At 34.5% G+C, this 16,843-nt stretch overlaps 3 protein-coding genes and 1 long non-coding RNA gene across 4 annotated transcripts; 1 reads left to right on the top strand and 3 right to left on the bottom strand.

Moving 5' to 3' along the window:
- Window positions 1-4,863: 4,863 nt before the first annotated feature.
- Window positions 4,864-6,843, top strand: DUT1 (DUTP-PYROPHOSPHATASE-LIKE 1). Its single transcript, XM_078322074.1, has 3 exons — window positions 4,864-5,188; window positions 5,312-5,403; window positions 6,466-6,843. Exons 1-3 carry the CDS (start codon window positions 4,917-4,919, stop codon window positions 6,708-6,710), a joined length of 609 nt encoding a protein of 202 aa, XP_078178200.1. The 5' UTR covers window positions 4,864-4,916; the 3' UTR covers window positions 6,711-6,843.
- Window positions 6,537-7,045, bottom strand: LOC144572484 (uncharacterized). The gene is made up of 2 exons (XR_013517740.1): window positions 6,930-7,045; window positions 6,537-6,788 (listed from the first exon to the last, which is right to left on the bottom strand). It is a non-coding gene; the product is annotated as an uncharacterized LOC144572484 (long non-coding RNA).
- A 1,590-nt stretch (window positions 7,046-8,635) lies between these two features.
- LOC144572486 (F-box protein At5g07610-like) lies at window positions 8,636-11,964 on the bottom strand. Its single transcript, XM_078322077.1, has 5 exons — window positions 10,989-11,964; window positions 10,072-10,467; window positions 9,030-9,118; window positions 8,883-8,945; window positions 8,636-8,798 (listed from the first exon to the last, which is right to left on the bottom strand). Exons 1-4 carry the CDS (start codon window positions 11,828-11,830, stop codon window positions 8,914-8,916), a joined length of 1,359 nt encoding a protein of 452 aa, XP_078178203.1. The 5' UTR covers window positions 11,831-11,964; the 3' UTR covers window positions 8,636-8,798; window positions 8,883-8,913.
- A 2,612-nt stretch (window positions 11,965-14,576) lies between these two features.
- Window positions 14,577-16,362, bottom strand: LOC144572865 (acidic leucine-rich nuclear phosphoprotein 32-related protein 1-like). Its single transcript, XM_078322543.1, has 2 exons — window positions 15,636-16,362; window positions 14,577-14,939 (listed from the first exon to the last, which is right to left on the bottom strand). The coding sequence occupies exons 1-2, from the start codon at window positions 16,281-16,283 to the stop codon at window positions 14,844-14,846; spliced, it is 744 nt and encodes a 247-aa protein (XP_078178669.1). The 5' UTR covers window positions 16,284-16,362; the 3' UTR covers window positions 14,577-14,843.
- Window positions 16,363-16,843: the final 481 nt, after the last annotated feature.

Raw genomic sequence — 16,843 nt, 5'->3', positions numbered from 1 at the left:
GGAGAAATAGTGGCATAATGTAAATTTGAGTCTCAAAAAAACATTTAATTATTATGTTAATAAATTTATAGGAGTGGTATTTTATCTGATGTTTCAATTAATATGATATTTTAGAAGGTGCAGAAACGTGAGGTTTTATATTTTAGAAGGATAAATATGAGAGTAAATTTAGGGAGTGATATGCTCACTAAGTGGTTTTGGTGAGCACAAATCCAAAAGTATATCGGATCAGTTTTAAATGAAGAATTCAAACCGTTGAAATCAATGTACTTCATGAGAGATGCATGTACATGCAAAATTTTGAAAAATTTGAATTCATTTGCCACAAAGTCAAGCGGTCAAAGAAATGAATATTTTATAAGTTATTTTACAAGTAGTTTTATATATTCATTTTTCATTATTTCTTTGACCGCTTGACATTATAGCAAATGAATTCAAAACTTTCAAAATTTTGCATGTACATGCATCACTCATGAATTACATAAATTTCAATAGTTTGGATTATTCGTTTGAAGCCAATCTTCTATATTTTTAAAATTGTGTTCACCAAATTTTCTTAGTGAGCACATCACACCTTAGCTTTACTATAAATATGATATTTAGAATTGAGGAGGGATAACTTGACGTTATTTCAACAAGTTCACAACAATTTAAAACAAATAATAATTAAAAAGATCAATTTATAAGTATGTTATTTGACAGAGATAGTTTGGTAATCAAGTATTATGTAATTTTGGTATTGATTGATGATATATTTAGAATCTAATTAAAATTTCAAGTCACTCTCATTTTTTTTAGAATAATTATATCATTCTTCTTATCCATGTTCCCTCATTTATTCCCGCACAATCTCTATCAATATTAACTTTATTAACTGCCATTTATCCTCGCATTAAATTATATTGTACCCTAATAACAATCCCTGCTAATAACTGCCTTAACTAACTTTTGAATTAAATTATACTGTCCCCTAATAACTTCCTTAACTGTCGATGGTCCCGTTAATAAATCTCGTTGATTAAACATGACTTGTTGGCAAGTTCAAAAATACAGTATTCATTTTTGTCTTATCATGTATTTATCCATGTAATATAAAATATTAATTTAATCTATTTAAGTCATAGATGTTTTACTGAAAGTTGCAATTAAAATATTTAGATATAAATGTTTATTGATGTTCAAAAAGTATTTATCATTATGTCTGACAAGTATATATCATTATGTACATATGATGAGTATTTTGGGGTTATGGAATTGTGCTTGATGTATACTCTTTTTGCCTTTAAATTTATTACCTTCAATACCCAAAGAAATGTTTGTTGCAAGCGCACAACCTATCAATGTAGTACTTAGGGTGTCGAACCACAAGGAGTACGTTTAGATACTAGGCTTAAACTTTAACAATTAATTTCAGAAAATGAAATAAAGTAAAGTAAAATTGGGGGGGGGGGGGGGGGGTTTGTTCTATCAATCCTAATTTTGGGTTCAATACCCGAAAGAAATTTTAAACAATAAATGAACATAAAACAAAGAAAAGAAAGATTGGTTTGCTTTCAAGTTGAGGAGATCTAGGGATATTCGTTATACAATCCCTTGCCAATTCTATCTATTCGGTATTGTTTAAATTCATGTATGATTTGATGAGGTTTTTAACCTAAAGTGTTAAAAAGGGTCACGGTCGTGAATTAATAACGTGCCTAGATAGTTTCGGACTTCACGGTCGTTCTTCACCCTAGCTATCTAGATCCATTAAGCTCTTGTTAGCCTATTTCAACTAATTATTAATACAACTATTTTGGTGCGGTGGATTAATATTCCTCGAATTTTAGGTGCTATCACTATCCTAAAGGGATATTTAACAATCTTTTGCACACAAAACACATACCAATACTTAGTCAATCTAGGTGTCCTAAGTAAGGGTTTGACTTCATGGTCGTTCGTCACCAAACCCAACCTTTAATTTCTATAGTTCCGGATATGAATATCAAAATACGGTCGCTTCTAATCCAAATCCTAAGGCATTTGTGTTCATAATTTGGTACTCTTCTCTCATCCTAACTTATTTGGATTCTTTGCATTACAAATAAATTCCAAAGCGGGACTACTTCGATTATAAGTACTAAACTATGTAATCAACACAAATGATAAATCACAGAAATTAACAATCAAATCCCATAAAACAATCATAATAAAAACAAATATCCGAATAAAAGCTTCCTTGGCTACAGAATTTTACGCTAAATGTGTGTTTTCTTGAATGGGAAAGAACCCCCTCTTTTATAGCCAAAGACCATGTCCAATTTAGAGGCTAGAAGGTGAGATTAGTGGGTGTTATATTTGGATTGTTTTCCAGACTGTCATGTCTAAATTTGGCTATTACGTCCCGAATGCGCCAGAAATAGAAAAATTGTCGAAAACACATTTTTTTGGCTGTCTGCGTGTCCAGTGCAGATGCTCTGGGCCGCATTGGAGGTGAGTGCGTCCGCACTAGGCTCGGACTTTTTTTCTGTGAAGTGCTGAGATGTTGAAAATTCATCTAAGTATTGAGTGCGTTCGCACTGGATCCCAAATTTCCTTTTTTAGTTTCTCATGTTGTAGATCTTCTTGCTAGCTTTCCGAAAAGTAGTCATATGCCCAAAACGGAGTTACGAGTCAAAAGTTACGGCTGTTTTAAGTTCAGGCTCCATTTTTGGCTAGCTGCTACAGTGCGTCCGCACTGCTCTCGGCGGCTGCATCGAGATCTGTGCGTTCGCACGGATTTTTATGCATAACTTATTATACATTTTTAAAATTGGCGCGCGTTCAGAAATCCATCTAAGTACTTAGTGCAGCCGTATCGTAAACCATGCGTTCGCACTGGGCATTTTTCTTTGTTTTTCTTCCTTTTTCTTCATTTTCTACAAATTAAAACCAAACAAATGCAGTAACTTGATACTAGGTGTATTCTATTCACTTTATATTCAAAATACAAGATATTTGGTGTTGTTTTATAATAACAATCTAGATCGAATGTGCATATAATTTAGACTTATCAACATAAGAAATATTTACCATTATTTCTGACATGATGATACATTGATTTGATTAAACTTTACTTGTTGGCAAGTTCAAGAACAAAGTATTCATTTTTGTGTTGTCAAGTATTTATTATGTAACATACAATATTCATCTAATTTATTTAAGTCATAGATATTTTACTGAAAATTACAATTAAAATATTTAGAAATAAATGTTTATCTGTTTATTGACGTTCAAGAAAGTATTTATCATTGTTTCTTACAAGTATTTATTATTATGTCTGAGAAGTATTTATCATTGTTTCTGACATGATAATACATTGATTTGATTAAACATTACTTATTAACAAATTCAAGAACAAAGTATCAATTTTTGTATCGTCAAGTATTTATCTATGTAAAATAAAATATTTATCTAATCTATTTAAGTCATAAATAGTTTACTGAAAGTTGCAATTAAAATATTTAGAAATAAATGTTTATCTGTTTTATTAATGTTCAAGCAAGTATTTATTATTGTTTCTGACAAGTATTTATTATTATGTGTGAGAAGTATTTATCATTGTTTGAAAAGTTCGACCCATGAAGTTTTGGACCACGGTGTTTATTTAATGATCCCTAGTTGTGCGGGAACGATACAAAGAAAAAAAAAAATTTTGTGCGGGGATAACTGATGGATTGACTTATTCTTTTATAAATGATTGAGTGGTCTCCCATGATTGTTTTGAAAGTTTCTGTGGGTCTAATTGAGAGAATAAAGGTGCGAAAATTGTTATCAAGATTCTTTCTTTTATAGACATTACATGTTAATAATATAGATCATGCCTATAATACCGATTTTAAATTTAAACTTTTTTTTTTAAATGGCAAGATTGTCAAAATAAAGAATTATCAAATGATTTTTTTGTCTACAATTTCGAAGAATAAAATATGTAATTATATTTTGAAGAAAAAAAAAGTGTAATTAAAATTTTAAAAAATAACTATATACGAAATTATGTCTTTATGAATTGATTGATGCCCAATAATAATCTTAACCGTTGACTGTTTAATGACCAACTCACGAGGCCGTTACAATTATTATTGTTAATTTATGACATATAGAGCAATTATTGCAGAACGTATGGACTATAGAGAAGTGATATTATCGAGTCATTACGATGGGCATCAGTGCATCTTGATAAGATACAAAACACAAGAAAACCTTTCATTTTCATTTGGTTTATAATTCATTTGATTGAATTTCACTTTTTCCGCAGGCAATATGTTTTTTTTTTTTAATTTCAAAAAATATTTTTATGTTTATAAAAAAGAGGTTATATACGCATTACACAGCTTACGAGCAGAAAAATACCATCGTAGCTTGAGCTGTTTTACTTATAGCCTTATATACGCATTACACAGCTTTAGATAATAAAGTTTTAATTTCAATAATTATTATTATTATTTTTTTTTTTATCAAATTTCAGATATCAATTTTTTTTTCCAACAGTACAGACTACAGAGAGTCAGAGACTATTACGGCGCGCGATCAGACAGAAAAAAAAATCGGGACAAGTTTTACGAATTCGGATCACCCCAGGTACCTGACTCAAGCAAATTGGAAACGAACGGTTCAGGATCGTTCTTTTAACTCAGCACGAATCTCAAAGCACAAATAATACTGGCTTCCTGCGCCATCCCCGAATAGGCACCGTTTTATTTAGTCAGGTACCTGGGAGGATTCGGATTCAATTTTTACAGGATATAACTGGAGCATTAAGACATCGAATCCATAAATTAATGGATAAAACAACATTTTAGGTCGCTTAGCACGAATCACGGAGCCTTGCCTTCTTCAGTTCTTCTACTTCTACCCAACATTAGTAGGCGGGAAATTCATTACAAAAGGGTAAATATATGGCGGGAACTACTCGCGCCAATATCTCATCTTTATATTTAAGCCTCTCCGAGTTCCTAGAAAACCGTTCCTTTCCCTTCAAATCAATCCCTCTCTCATCTCTAACCTTCATCAAAATGTCTTCCAATGGCACCACAGCATCCGACCATGTGCAAGAGCCCTCTCCTAAGATAGCAAAGCTTTCTCCTTTACTCAAAGTCAAGAAACTCTCTTCAAACGCTGTTTTACCATCTCGCGCCTCTGCATTCTCTGCTGGATACGATCTCTCCAGGTTTTCTCATACCCCTCATATCTCTCTCCCTCCCTCTATCTGTGTGTGTTTTTTCGCGTGCGCACTTGTGCATGCGTGCGTTTGTGTGGGTGAAATTTGACGAATTGTTTTTTATTCCTTCAGTGCGGCTGAAGCCGTTGTGCCTGCTCGTGGGAAGGCGCTGGTACCAACCGATCTAAGCATCTCCATCCCTGAAGGAACCTATGCTCGAATTGGTATGTCTAATTTATGCCTGTCTGGAGCACCCCCGATACCTGTTTGATAAAAAGACTCTAACAATCTGAGACGTTTAACACAATATATAACCAAATTATGTTACTATGAGGTTTTCTATAATTTTGCCCAGAAATTCCTCTAATAAAACCCAAAACAATATAAATGGTATCTGATGTTCTGAACTTAAATTTCTGTTTATCCCCAGGAATCTTTCTAATTCACAAACATGAATAAATAAAAGAGGAGGAATCAAGTTACAATAATTTTTGAGTTATAACAAGTTACCACAATCATTTTCTACATTTTTAAAGTCCAAATTGTCGATTCAAACTGTTAAATGTGATTTCTACAGTAAAATGTGCTTGGAAACCAAATTTTATATTTTTTGAAATTATTTTACTACTTATTAAGATGGGTACAAAATTCAATGGTTTGAATTTAATTAGTTTTTGTATCCATCTTAATAAATAGTAAAAAAAATTAAAAAAATGTAAAATTTGGTCTTTAAGCACATTTTATTGTCGAGATCACATCTAACGGTTTGGATCGATTGGACTTTGAAAATATAAAAAATGGTTGTGGTAACTCAAAAATTGTTGTAACTTGATCCCTCTAAATAAAAATGGAATATATGAGAATTGCTGCTGAGCGCTTTATTCCAAGTAAAGAAAATCACGGTCTAAATAGCTTTTTCGGAGCCCAAAAGCTATAATGCTATTAACCGCTTTTCTTTTATAATGATTCTAAATAGCTACTATGGCTGTGCTCTAGCTTTTCTGGATCTTAAAAGCTATAGCTCTATAGCTTTTCTGGACCTTAAAAGCTATAGCGCTATAAAGAACCTTGAAAATTCATAATCAAGGGGCATACTTTGGGGGTCAAAGTTTGTATTTCATACATGAAAGGACTACTCATAATCAAGTGTACAGAATGGAACTACATAAAATCAAAATTTGTTAATTTATAAACACCTGTTAATTGTGCCATTTGTATTAACACCTATTCGATTAAATGATGATATAAATTTCTATGTTGTATGTTTTTTTTTTTTTTTTCTGTAGCACCACGATCAGGCTTGGCATGGAAGCACTCAATTGATGTAGGAGCCGGTGTCATAGATGCTGACTATCGCGGGCCTGTTGGTGTCATACTTTTCAACCATGCTGATGCTGATTTTGCGGTTAAACCAGGCGATCGAATTGCGCAAATGATAATAGAGCGGATAATGACACCAGAGGTGGCTGAGGTTGAGGATTTGGATGACACTGTCAGAGGTGAAGGCGGGTTTGGATCCACCGGGGTTTGAACTGGACATGGGTGGCTTTTTAGTTTTATAGTAGTGGGAAGTTTACGGTTTCTCAGTGGCATGCAAAATGGATTATACCTAATTTAACATTATGGGCTTCTTTTGTGGGAGGGGATTTAAATTAATGCTCTATGTCAAAAATCCAAGTAAAATCATTGGTTTTGTGAATGAGTTGGCTTTATAGCTTACCTTCAGTAACTATCTCATCTTGTATTAAACTGCTTTTTTCTGAAAATTCAAAATTAGATGGGACTTTATATCATATTAGTATTATTTATAATTTCAGTTAATTATGTTAAGGAAAATCCATTTGTTCATTTAATGTTTTATCGTTTAACAATTGCTTTGTTACACTGTACTGCTTGCTTTTGTACCGCTTATTTATCGAAGTTGAATTATTCCATTGAGTACGGATATCTCTATTTAGTAAAATACATTGCAATTTTTCCTTCTCCCTAAGTTTGCAATTCGTCAATTCCTTGCTCTGATAGGGTACAATTGGTAATTTTTGTCAGGATGATAATAATTGCTCATTGCTATTATTAAGCTAATATATCAGTCTGCTTTCTAGCAAAAACTGGTATACATGGATTCTACCAAATTTTAGCAGCAATTATTAAAAATATATGATATGAAAAACAGAAAACATATAGATATTTACAAAAAACTTTTGGTGTGAAAAAAACAAACAAACACGTATATATTTATAACAAAGGGTTACAAGCATCGACTATTATTTTATATGACAATCATCATAGATAAAGTTTACAAATGGTGTTAACCATATGTCACAAAAAAGGTGGTTTAGATATTCTATGACAATCATTATATTAATTATTCACTAATATAGTTATCAGTTATCACCATAGAAAATTTTAGCACTACAATCATTACTATCACATGACTATTTTTCCAGCATTTTCAAGCCGAAAGCATAGCACACTTCTTCTTCTTCCTTTTTGTTGTTGTTGCAAACAAGCCCGTTGGCAACCTGGCATTACAGTTTAGAACCAATTACAAACCATCACAGGGTTGATGGCAAAGAAATAGCGTACATATCAAAACCCCTGACTCTTAGAAAGAAACACACTTGTATTTTCAGAATATGAACATTGGATATGTTTGTCCCAAATAAGACTACCCTTGTACCCGCCCCACCTTCGGCAGATAATCAGCCATACTGTTTTGGCCTCTTTGAACTTGAGTGCATCTATAAGAGGGGTGTGCTTTGAATTTTGCCCAGACATCAAGCATTTCCTCAAACGCCTTCCAGTCACAGTCCGTGGGTGGTTGAAGACACAGAAGCAAAGCATAGCCCATTTCACCTAATCTGAATATGTTTATACTTCACATTATACTTTACATAAGTTCTGTTGTCTCTCTATCAGTGCAAAATTGATATTTTATGATTTAAGAGACATGTTTTGACAACACAAGTTACGTTGATATCCATTACCTTAAGCGCCGATCTTTATTTTGTTAATGGAAGATGCTTAGATAAACAAGGCTTGACACTCATTTTTATCTCTTTGTTATTTTAAACCTTTAATTGGAGAGCTTTTTTACTCTTTCTCGGGCGTATATATATGTGAGTCACTGTTATTGGAAAATAATAAATATTTTAGTTTGAATGGGTAAATAACTAAATACAATATTTTTGATGGGTATATATCTAAATTAAAAATTTTAACGGGCATATAACTAATTATCTCTTCAATAGCATCATATAACAGAATTATATTATTCCAGTGAGATACTCTTTAAAAATTACATCAGAAAATATAAGATTTTACACATTTTCGTTCTAATTTTCAAAATTTATCAAAAATTTCACCTAAGACAACACCAACTTTGCACGAAAAAATAGGAACGAAATGCAAAAAACAGAGAACGAAGGAACTGAAATAAAAGAGATTACACATAGCTCACAATCCAAAAAAAAAAAAAATCCACATTACTGGTCAATAAATGAAAACTAAAAGCATATGTTATACCTTTAGGTGATCTGATCAGCTCTTTTTTTTTTTTGAGATAGTGCCTACAGCCACACAACCCTCTACAACATATAGAACATGACTAACAACATTACTTGGTTACAACATCCACTGATTCTTTTTTTTTTTTTTTTGAGATAGTGCCTACAGCCACACAAGCCTCTACATCATATAGAACATGACTAACAACATTCACTGGTTCTACATCCCTAATGAAGCGGAACCGATCTCCACCGTCCTACTACAATAAAAATTTAAAATAATTTCAGCAGAACAGTTCCATAATATCTGAACATTTTAACAAGAATTTGATTTTCAATGTTACCTGAACCTCTATTTTCATTTGTTTCTGCAGTAATATGCATGGTGACATTATTGCTGACAGAAGGTTCAGCACTCGTCCCTGCACCTGACCTGAAACCATGAACAGAAAATCAAGAAAAGAACTTGAACTCATTAGAAACAAAGACATTTCTTAATTTAGCTAATTCTGTCTTACTATATATCAAAAGACTTGAGAAATCTATCGAAGCAGCCATTTTAATGTCACAAAATCGTCCTTGCTGAAAAGTGCAACTGCTATGTTCCTTTACCCATTGGAATGGCTTAGAGGCTCAGATACGTTCACCGACTATTATAATATACTTTAATGAGAAACATGTAACTAGATTTTTATTTGAGAAAATGGTGTTGCCTATAATTACAAAATTAATTACCAATTTCAATAGTTTCTCTAATTTGTTCTAAATTAATGACTTCAGTGAAGATATCTTTTGCAACACAGTTATTGCAAGACTCTTGACTCATGTACCGGTGCACCAGGGAATGTGAATATGATGGTATGAATGATCCTGTTTTAAAATGGTCTGAGAATACCTCGATATGGTTGTGCTGCAATACTAAATAGCAAACTATGCAATAAATGCAGTGTACACCATAAATGTTAGCGGGCATGCACTATGCAGCAGAGAAATCAAAATTGATTAACATGAGTCAATTAACAATATCAAATACCAAGAATGATTACCATTCAAGTTCAAAATGTAAAAAATGTACATCTCTGGTAAATAAGAAGTAAATTGGAAATCCTGATAGCTTGCTGGTGCACAAGTACTGGCATACACTGACATAATACGATGTATAATACCAATCTGATTAACCAGAACTAAATCCATACTTGTTGTGTAAAACCAACCCTTTTTAAACTACAAATTGCATTGAACTATTTATCAGCTTGCACATAAGACAATACATGGATTATGTCAGTTGCAGTCTTGCAGATATTAAATGCAAAATGCTACTTAACAAGAACATTAATATATTGGATTCTTGTGCTCTATTAGAAAAAGGAGAACTCAAATCATTACCTCTTCACAGGTGCCAGTGTGCTGATGTATGGAAAAAAAACGATGTCACCGTAGTAATTTGGCTCCTCAAACCTGCACACTTGCCGACCTTCCATGTCTCTGAGCACCAGCCCTATCACATCCTCGTTATGTTCCCAAAATGCCAATCCGGCCGAGCCCTGCGACCGGATTGGCATGGCATACGCACTTTCGCTCAGCCAAAAATTCCCCATCTCCTCCCATTTCGGCATTTCCATCTTGTTTGTTGCCTCCATGGTGCTCACCTTAATCTGTCCTTGGTTAGATGTGGATGTAACGCTCAGATGCATGTCCATCTCGCCGAGCTCCCACGAGACCTCATTCATGTCAGTGTGCGGCTTCTGCATGATGTTCGATCTGTCTTTAACTGGATCGTAACTGTTATGAATTCACGAAGTGTTAGAGTCGAATTTTGGTTGTTTTAGTGTAAACTTCTTTGGCAAGTAGGAAATGGGACGAGGTTTGTATAGGTGAAGAGATATGATTGCTATTGTTTTGAACATGGAGTTTTGCATTGTAAATTATGTCACTAAATATTTTCATTTTATAATAAAAGAAAAAATCTTGGCGGCATGGCTATTGGTATGCATTTACTTCAGTACATGATGAATTCAACAGGGTACTCAGTGATAAACTTACCAATATGGCAATTTGATGTAAAATACTGTATATGATAAAAATTAAGTAATCTCCAGTATTATAGTTACTTTTATTGCAACTTAAACCTCATTTTTGTTCAAAATGACAGAAAGTTATTATTCATTTTTCATTACATGTGCAAAAATAATGCTATGTCATAAATCAGCTTTTGCAGAGCATGCAACAAAAACCTATTTCCTATAATACAAGACACTCTATTTCTACTAAACTAAAACTAATAAATTACCAGAAAGACGTACCTGAGCACAGTCTCCATGGTCGTCCGCCAATAAGCCACCGCGCCAACAGCCGTGCCTGATTGAGCCACGATATTCTCCACTGGACAAATCTGATCTGACAGGGCCCACGCCCATGTCTCTGATGAAAAGGTCTCAAAGGTATACACCCCCTCTACACCTTTGACTGGATACGCACACACCACCTGATAACTGCAGCTAAAATTGTACAGTGAGTCAAAAACAACCACCACTGCCACATTATCACAATGCTCAACAGTTGTCTCAGGAAGTTCTGCCCATTCCATGGTGGTCGGGTTGGTGATGTAATACTTTAAACTCCGTTGCCCTCTGACACACAGCACACCATGTGTCGATGCCTTAATGGTCACAGGTTCAGGCAGGTATGAAAAGCTTGGATCGGGTATGTTCGTTGAAGGGGCATCCAAGGAGACATAGTGTATGCCGCACCATGTCTGATAAAACAGGCCCGAAATGCTCTTGGGATGCAAGAAATGCGAGACCACCACGAATGGGCTTGAGATCAGAGTCTTAAAATTAAACGACACTGATTTGAAACGCAAGAGCGACCTGGCCGGGAGGCGTGGCAGTACCAGGGTCACAATTTGGTTGATAGGATTCATGACTGGAGTAAGCTCGTAAGCATCATCCATCAGATCAGAGTAGTTACTGGTCTCGTCAGATATGTAATACTCCTCGCCAGGGGAGCAGTTGCTTCCTGGACTGGAGACCTCCATTCCATCGGAGCAAGAGAGAGTGGTACTGACGATGTCAGAGGGATCCGTCTTCACAATGAAACTCGTAATTTCCTCCATTTCATTGCCAATAGAAACCTGGTCATCCATGGTGGTTTTTCTCTAGTCGACTATTCTATGGTGCAAAGGAAGTGTCTCTTGGGGTGATCTTTTTCTTCTTGCTTTTCTTGTTCTTATTTGGTGTTCTTTTGGTTTGAATGGATTTGTTCCTTCTCTAATATATAAAGATATAACGACTCAACGCTTTGTCAAGAGGGGAACTGTGGGGAAGAGGTGTTTGTTGGAAGTGAAACATTGGATGGAGATCGGACGATTGATATTATAAATAAGACAACGAAATTGGTCATTCTTCGCAAAATTTGGGTGGGCCCCAGGATGAACGAACTCAAAACGTGACTTGGCCTGGTCTATTTCCTGTGACCAAGTTTTTAACTGCGGTAAGAGCTGTGAAAGTAAATCACTGAAGTCGATTTACTGGTCATTGACGGAAAAGCCGCGACCAGACAACAAATGTTGGTGTCATCTCCATTTGGAGAAATCGGAGATAATATAAATGGCTGGATTTAATACGTCAGCCAAGGAGAATTCATAAGAAAAAAAAACACAACCAGAGTACCAAACGAACTGGACGGAGTGTCAAGAAGAAAAGCTGAAGAGATCATTTTAGATTATAGAGAGGCGAACAAAATAGCAAAAACTAAAAAGTGAAACTAGGGTGCTTCTGAGTTGATTAGGTTACGTCTGGATGGAGCAAGAATATCACTAATATGAGAATAATATTATTTTTTTTAACTATTCGATATTTGAATGGAGCAAAAATAACACTAACTCATTATTTTTTATTAGTCTTATATAGATTAGCTCACTATTCTACTAATCCAATCTAAAGTTGAATTAGCTACTATTCTCAAACTTGGGATTGGCTCTATTGCTTTTTTTAGAGAAGATTAGCTCTATTTCTTGTTTCATCCAAACGTATTCTATGTTTTTTTTTTAACTCAACTTTAAATCATATTGATTTCAAACGACGAATTTAAATTGTTGAAATCATTCTATCTCATGAGTGATGTATCTATATGCGAAACTTTTTAAATTTTAAATTAATTTTGTACATAATCAAGTGGTCAAAAAGCATTCAAAAAAATAATGCATTAAAATTAATTTATCAACTTTTTAATTTTGACAAATTACCTTTAAACTAAATTAATTTGAAACTTTAAAATTTTCATATGTAGATGCATCACTCGTAAATAGAAGAATTTTAATAGTTTGAATTCGTCATTTGAAGTTAGTCGGATTGATTTTAGAGTTGAGTTTACAAAATAACTTGGCAAACTTAAAAACATTCTAGTTCTATACTACAAAATAACAGGAGCCAACTACTGCAGTTTATATAATTAACCGAATTTATTCCTAAATTTTGGAAAAAATCATATAAGATCCCACATTTTGTGCTAGTTTCCTTTCCTTTTTCAAATTCTCGGCTAAGCAATTGCCCAATGAAAACTTTGCATGACTTCCAACTTTCTTAATAAAGTTCAATTGAGTACATAATTTAAAACATTTTTGCTTTTGTTTTTTTTGGAGATTTGCCGCTTCTCACTTTATAAGCTAAATACACTAAAAAATCTTACAAGTTTTGCACTTGACGAAATAAATTAGTATATATATGACACTTAACATAGCACAATTGTATGGGTTTCTCTTGTTCTATCAGGCATGGGCCCTGACCGAAATTTCTGTACCAGATTTATTAGAAAAATGTGTGTCAATTTATTACGGATGATTCATCCGTGAAGTTGGAATTTGAAAGTACATGTGGCATCATGATTTTTGTTCTTTTACTTAATTTTAAATGTATCCTCAATTCGAAATAAAAATTTGTTTTTTTTTTACTTAATCAAGGAAAGTTAGTAGCTGTTCTTACCAGTGACGGTCTCGCTATGTTTTAGTGTCAGGATTATAATTTTACATAAGAATGTAATGTCGAAATTATTTGTAAACATCAAGTTTTTCCTGTTATGATCCTAGAATATACCGATTGTCATGCTATCCTTGATTTAAAATTTTTAATCATTACAAATGTAGACGTAATTGAAAAATAAACTTTTGATCTGATGGCTAAAGGTAACGTTCTTTTATTTTAAAAAATAACGACTCCTCTGAAACTTTCCCTTTTTATGAATATTAAAAAAAAAAAAAAAAAAGCAAACGTAACCTATCCTCGTTACGGAACAGAAGTATAGCTGTATAGGATGAACTAGTCAAAGCACGAACAAAGTCGTACCCCACAATTCAATGACTTGGATAAAAGACTTTTCTATTGACCGACTTCCATAAAGGATTATATTTTATATTGATCGACTTGATGCATTCAAAAGGGATTACAATGAGTCCTGATGCAAACTTTAATAATTATATATTTTCTCTGTTTTTTTTTTAACAAACTAAATATATTATCTATGATTGATTTGGATTAAAGATGAAAAAGTCACAACGCACGAACAAAATCGAGCACAATAATTAGCTGTTCGGAAAATGTGGTGGTCATTTCTAAAATGATTAATATCTCGATTCCAAATGCCAGCTTCGTAGTCCAAGGAAGCTCTCTAAACTTCGGATTGTAGTTTTAAGATTGCAGCAAAAAATATTGGTTTATAAAATACCTGTCTAAAGACTCAGAAGTCAGAATAGACTAGCTTTATACAACTGTCTAAATTATGCACACTTGTGTTTTAAATTACAACCAAGAGTTTGAATTAGTTTATAAAATATCTCCATAAAGCATGTAAAATTTCCTTTGAGACGTAGCAAGTGTAGAAATTTAAAAAAAAAAAAAAATCATTATTTGCACAAAAGCCCACTAGGTATTGAATTAAACATACCAAATAATTTGCCCATAAGCCCCCTAAAAATCATGAAAAAGTCATAACCACCGTGTTAGTCCATCAGGTTCAAAGATAAAAAGAAAATGTGCTCACAGCATCTTTAAATTGATTTTTTCATCTGATATCCTCTCTCAATGTACAAAGGCTCCTCACAAATTCTTTTAAGGTCCAATAAGATGCACTAAATCTCACATACTGACATAAATCAGATTGTCTTACGCTTCTCGCTTCCTTTTATGTGGTACTCCATTACTGTTCACTTCATCTTCATTGGTCACACCATCATCAATTTCTCCATCTTCATCTTCTTCCTGGTACCAACAAAACATTTAGAATAACACATCATATTTAGTAGGATAATATGTACCAGCTGGTATGACACTGATGCTGGTTTGATATAGCCAACTTTCAGCCCCATTTGATTAATCATTGGCTTCCTGCTTTTTTGAGGCCCTGGTTCAAATTTTTTCACCCTTGACCCCATTTCAAATTTCATGAGGTACGGAGATTAACAAATCAAAATAATTTCTTCAAGTTCAATTAGCCCCTTATTTGGAGAGAAGCTGGTCTAAAGGCCTCCCCATTCTGTTCCTCTCCCTTCCCTTGCCTTACTCCCTTAGTTACAAAAATATTCAGCAAATTGATACTTCAAATATCTCAATTGAGTTTGTTTGCACAATTTGAGGCATCTCATACTACCAATGATGAACCCACAGAGGCATTAGCATTGGATTTGGTCCAAATTAAAAATTGGTTGAAACTCAGTGAACCCTTCTATGGTGCTAATTGTACCCTTCTATTGTAGCACAAGAATAAAAGCTAACAAAGAACCAAATAATTAAATTCTAACAATAGAATAAACAATTTTTTTTAGCAAACCTGCAACCCTACAGGCCATGTACTAAGGGTCCATCTCCTCTTAAATCACAAGGCATCAATTGGGGCGCTCAAGTGAAACAATAATTTAGTTGGTAAATCAGTATTTCCCTATTTACATTAAACCTCACCTCATTTTCATCTCCGTCTCCATCATCTTCTTCACCATCTACAAGTTCCCCATCAGCTTCTTCTACTCCTTCATCATCCGCTTCCTCTTCTCCTTCTTCCTCCTCCCCTTGTACATTGTCTTCATCCTCCTCCTCTTCTTCTTCATCCTCATCAGACTCAGGCCGCTCATTCCCCTCCTTATCTACCTTATCCAAGAACTTCAAACTTGACACAGCCTCAAACACCTTCTCTCTATACCCCGGAACCCGCGTCACAGGGCACTCATACAAATCCAGTGACTCAATCCCCTCCAAACCCTTCAACACCGCCACCTCCTCCACTGTCGCTATCCTGTTGTTTGCCAAGTCGAGGATTTTGAGTCCCTTCAGCTCCGCAATGACTAGTGCGTCGAGGCCGTTAGAGATACGGTTATCAGAGAGGTTGAGGTAGCGGAGGCTGGGGAGGGAAGGGAAGTTGCGGAGGGAGGAGAGACGACAGTTGGCGAGAGAGAGAGATTCTAGGGTTTTGGGGAGGAGTGAGAGCACGTCGGGCGAAGGGAGGACGCCGTTGGATTTGATGGAGCTGTCTAAATTTATAGAGGTTGAAGAAGAAGGCGATTTCAGCGCCGCTTGTATGGCTTTCTTCCATGCTTGCTCCATTTCCACCATTGATGCGCATGCGAGCTAGCTCAGGATAAGAAGCAAGGCGGACGGAAGGGCTAAAACCCTAACCCCAGGCGAAAAAATGTCTTCGTAACCCCTACGCGTCGGTTTTACAAATTTGTACAAAGTAAAAGACGCGGAGATATCTCAATGGCTGTTATTGGTGTGGGACTCTGGTGGGGGTGGTATTCAATTTTCGTAGAATTTATGTGCGTCATTTTATTCTTCTTTGTTAATGGGTTGGGCTTAAGATGATCTGTGTCCTGATGGACCTACATTCATTTCATATCATAGCCTCAGAAGGCCCATGCAAACTTCCTCTTTATACTCTAGACAGGTGACAGACATAGTGGGTGGCCCGGTATTCCGAGAAAGAGAGAGAGTTATTTTTTTTTTTAAAGAGAGTTTTAATTTTTTTTTAACTTCATGAGCTATATATATAAGCAAAGAAGAAAAACTTCTATATATGAAAATTAACCAATAAATAATATCGACTGCTTTATCAAAATACTTACTAATTACCTCTTGATCATTTACAAATTCCAGACAAAAAAATCTTGCTTGCA

This window comes from Carex rostrata, chromosome 20 (assembly GCF_964058835.1).
Source record: "Carex rostrata chromosome 20, lpCarRost1.2, whole genome shotgun sequence".
NCBI lineage: Eukaryota > Viridiplantae > Streptophyta > Magnoliopsida > Poales > Cyperaceae > Carex > Carex rostrata.
This window is presented reverse-complemented; position numbering and strand designations above follow the sequence as displayed.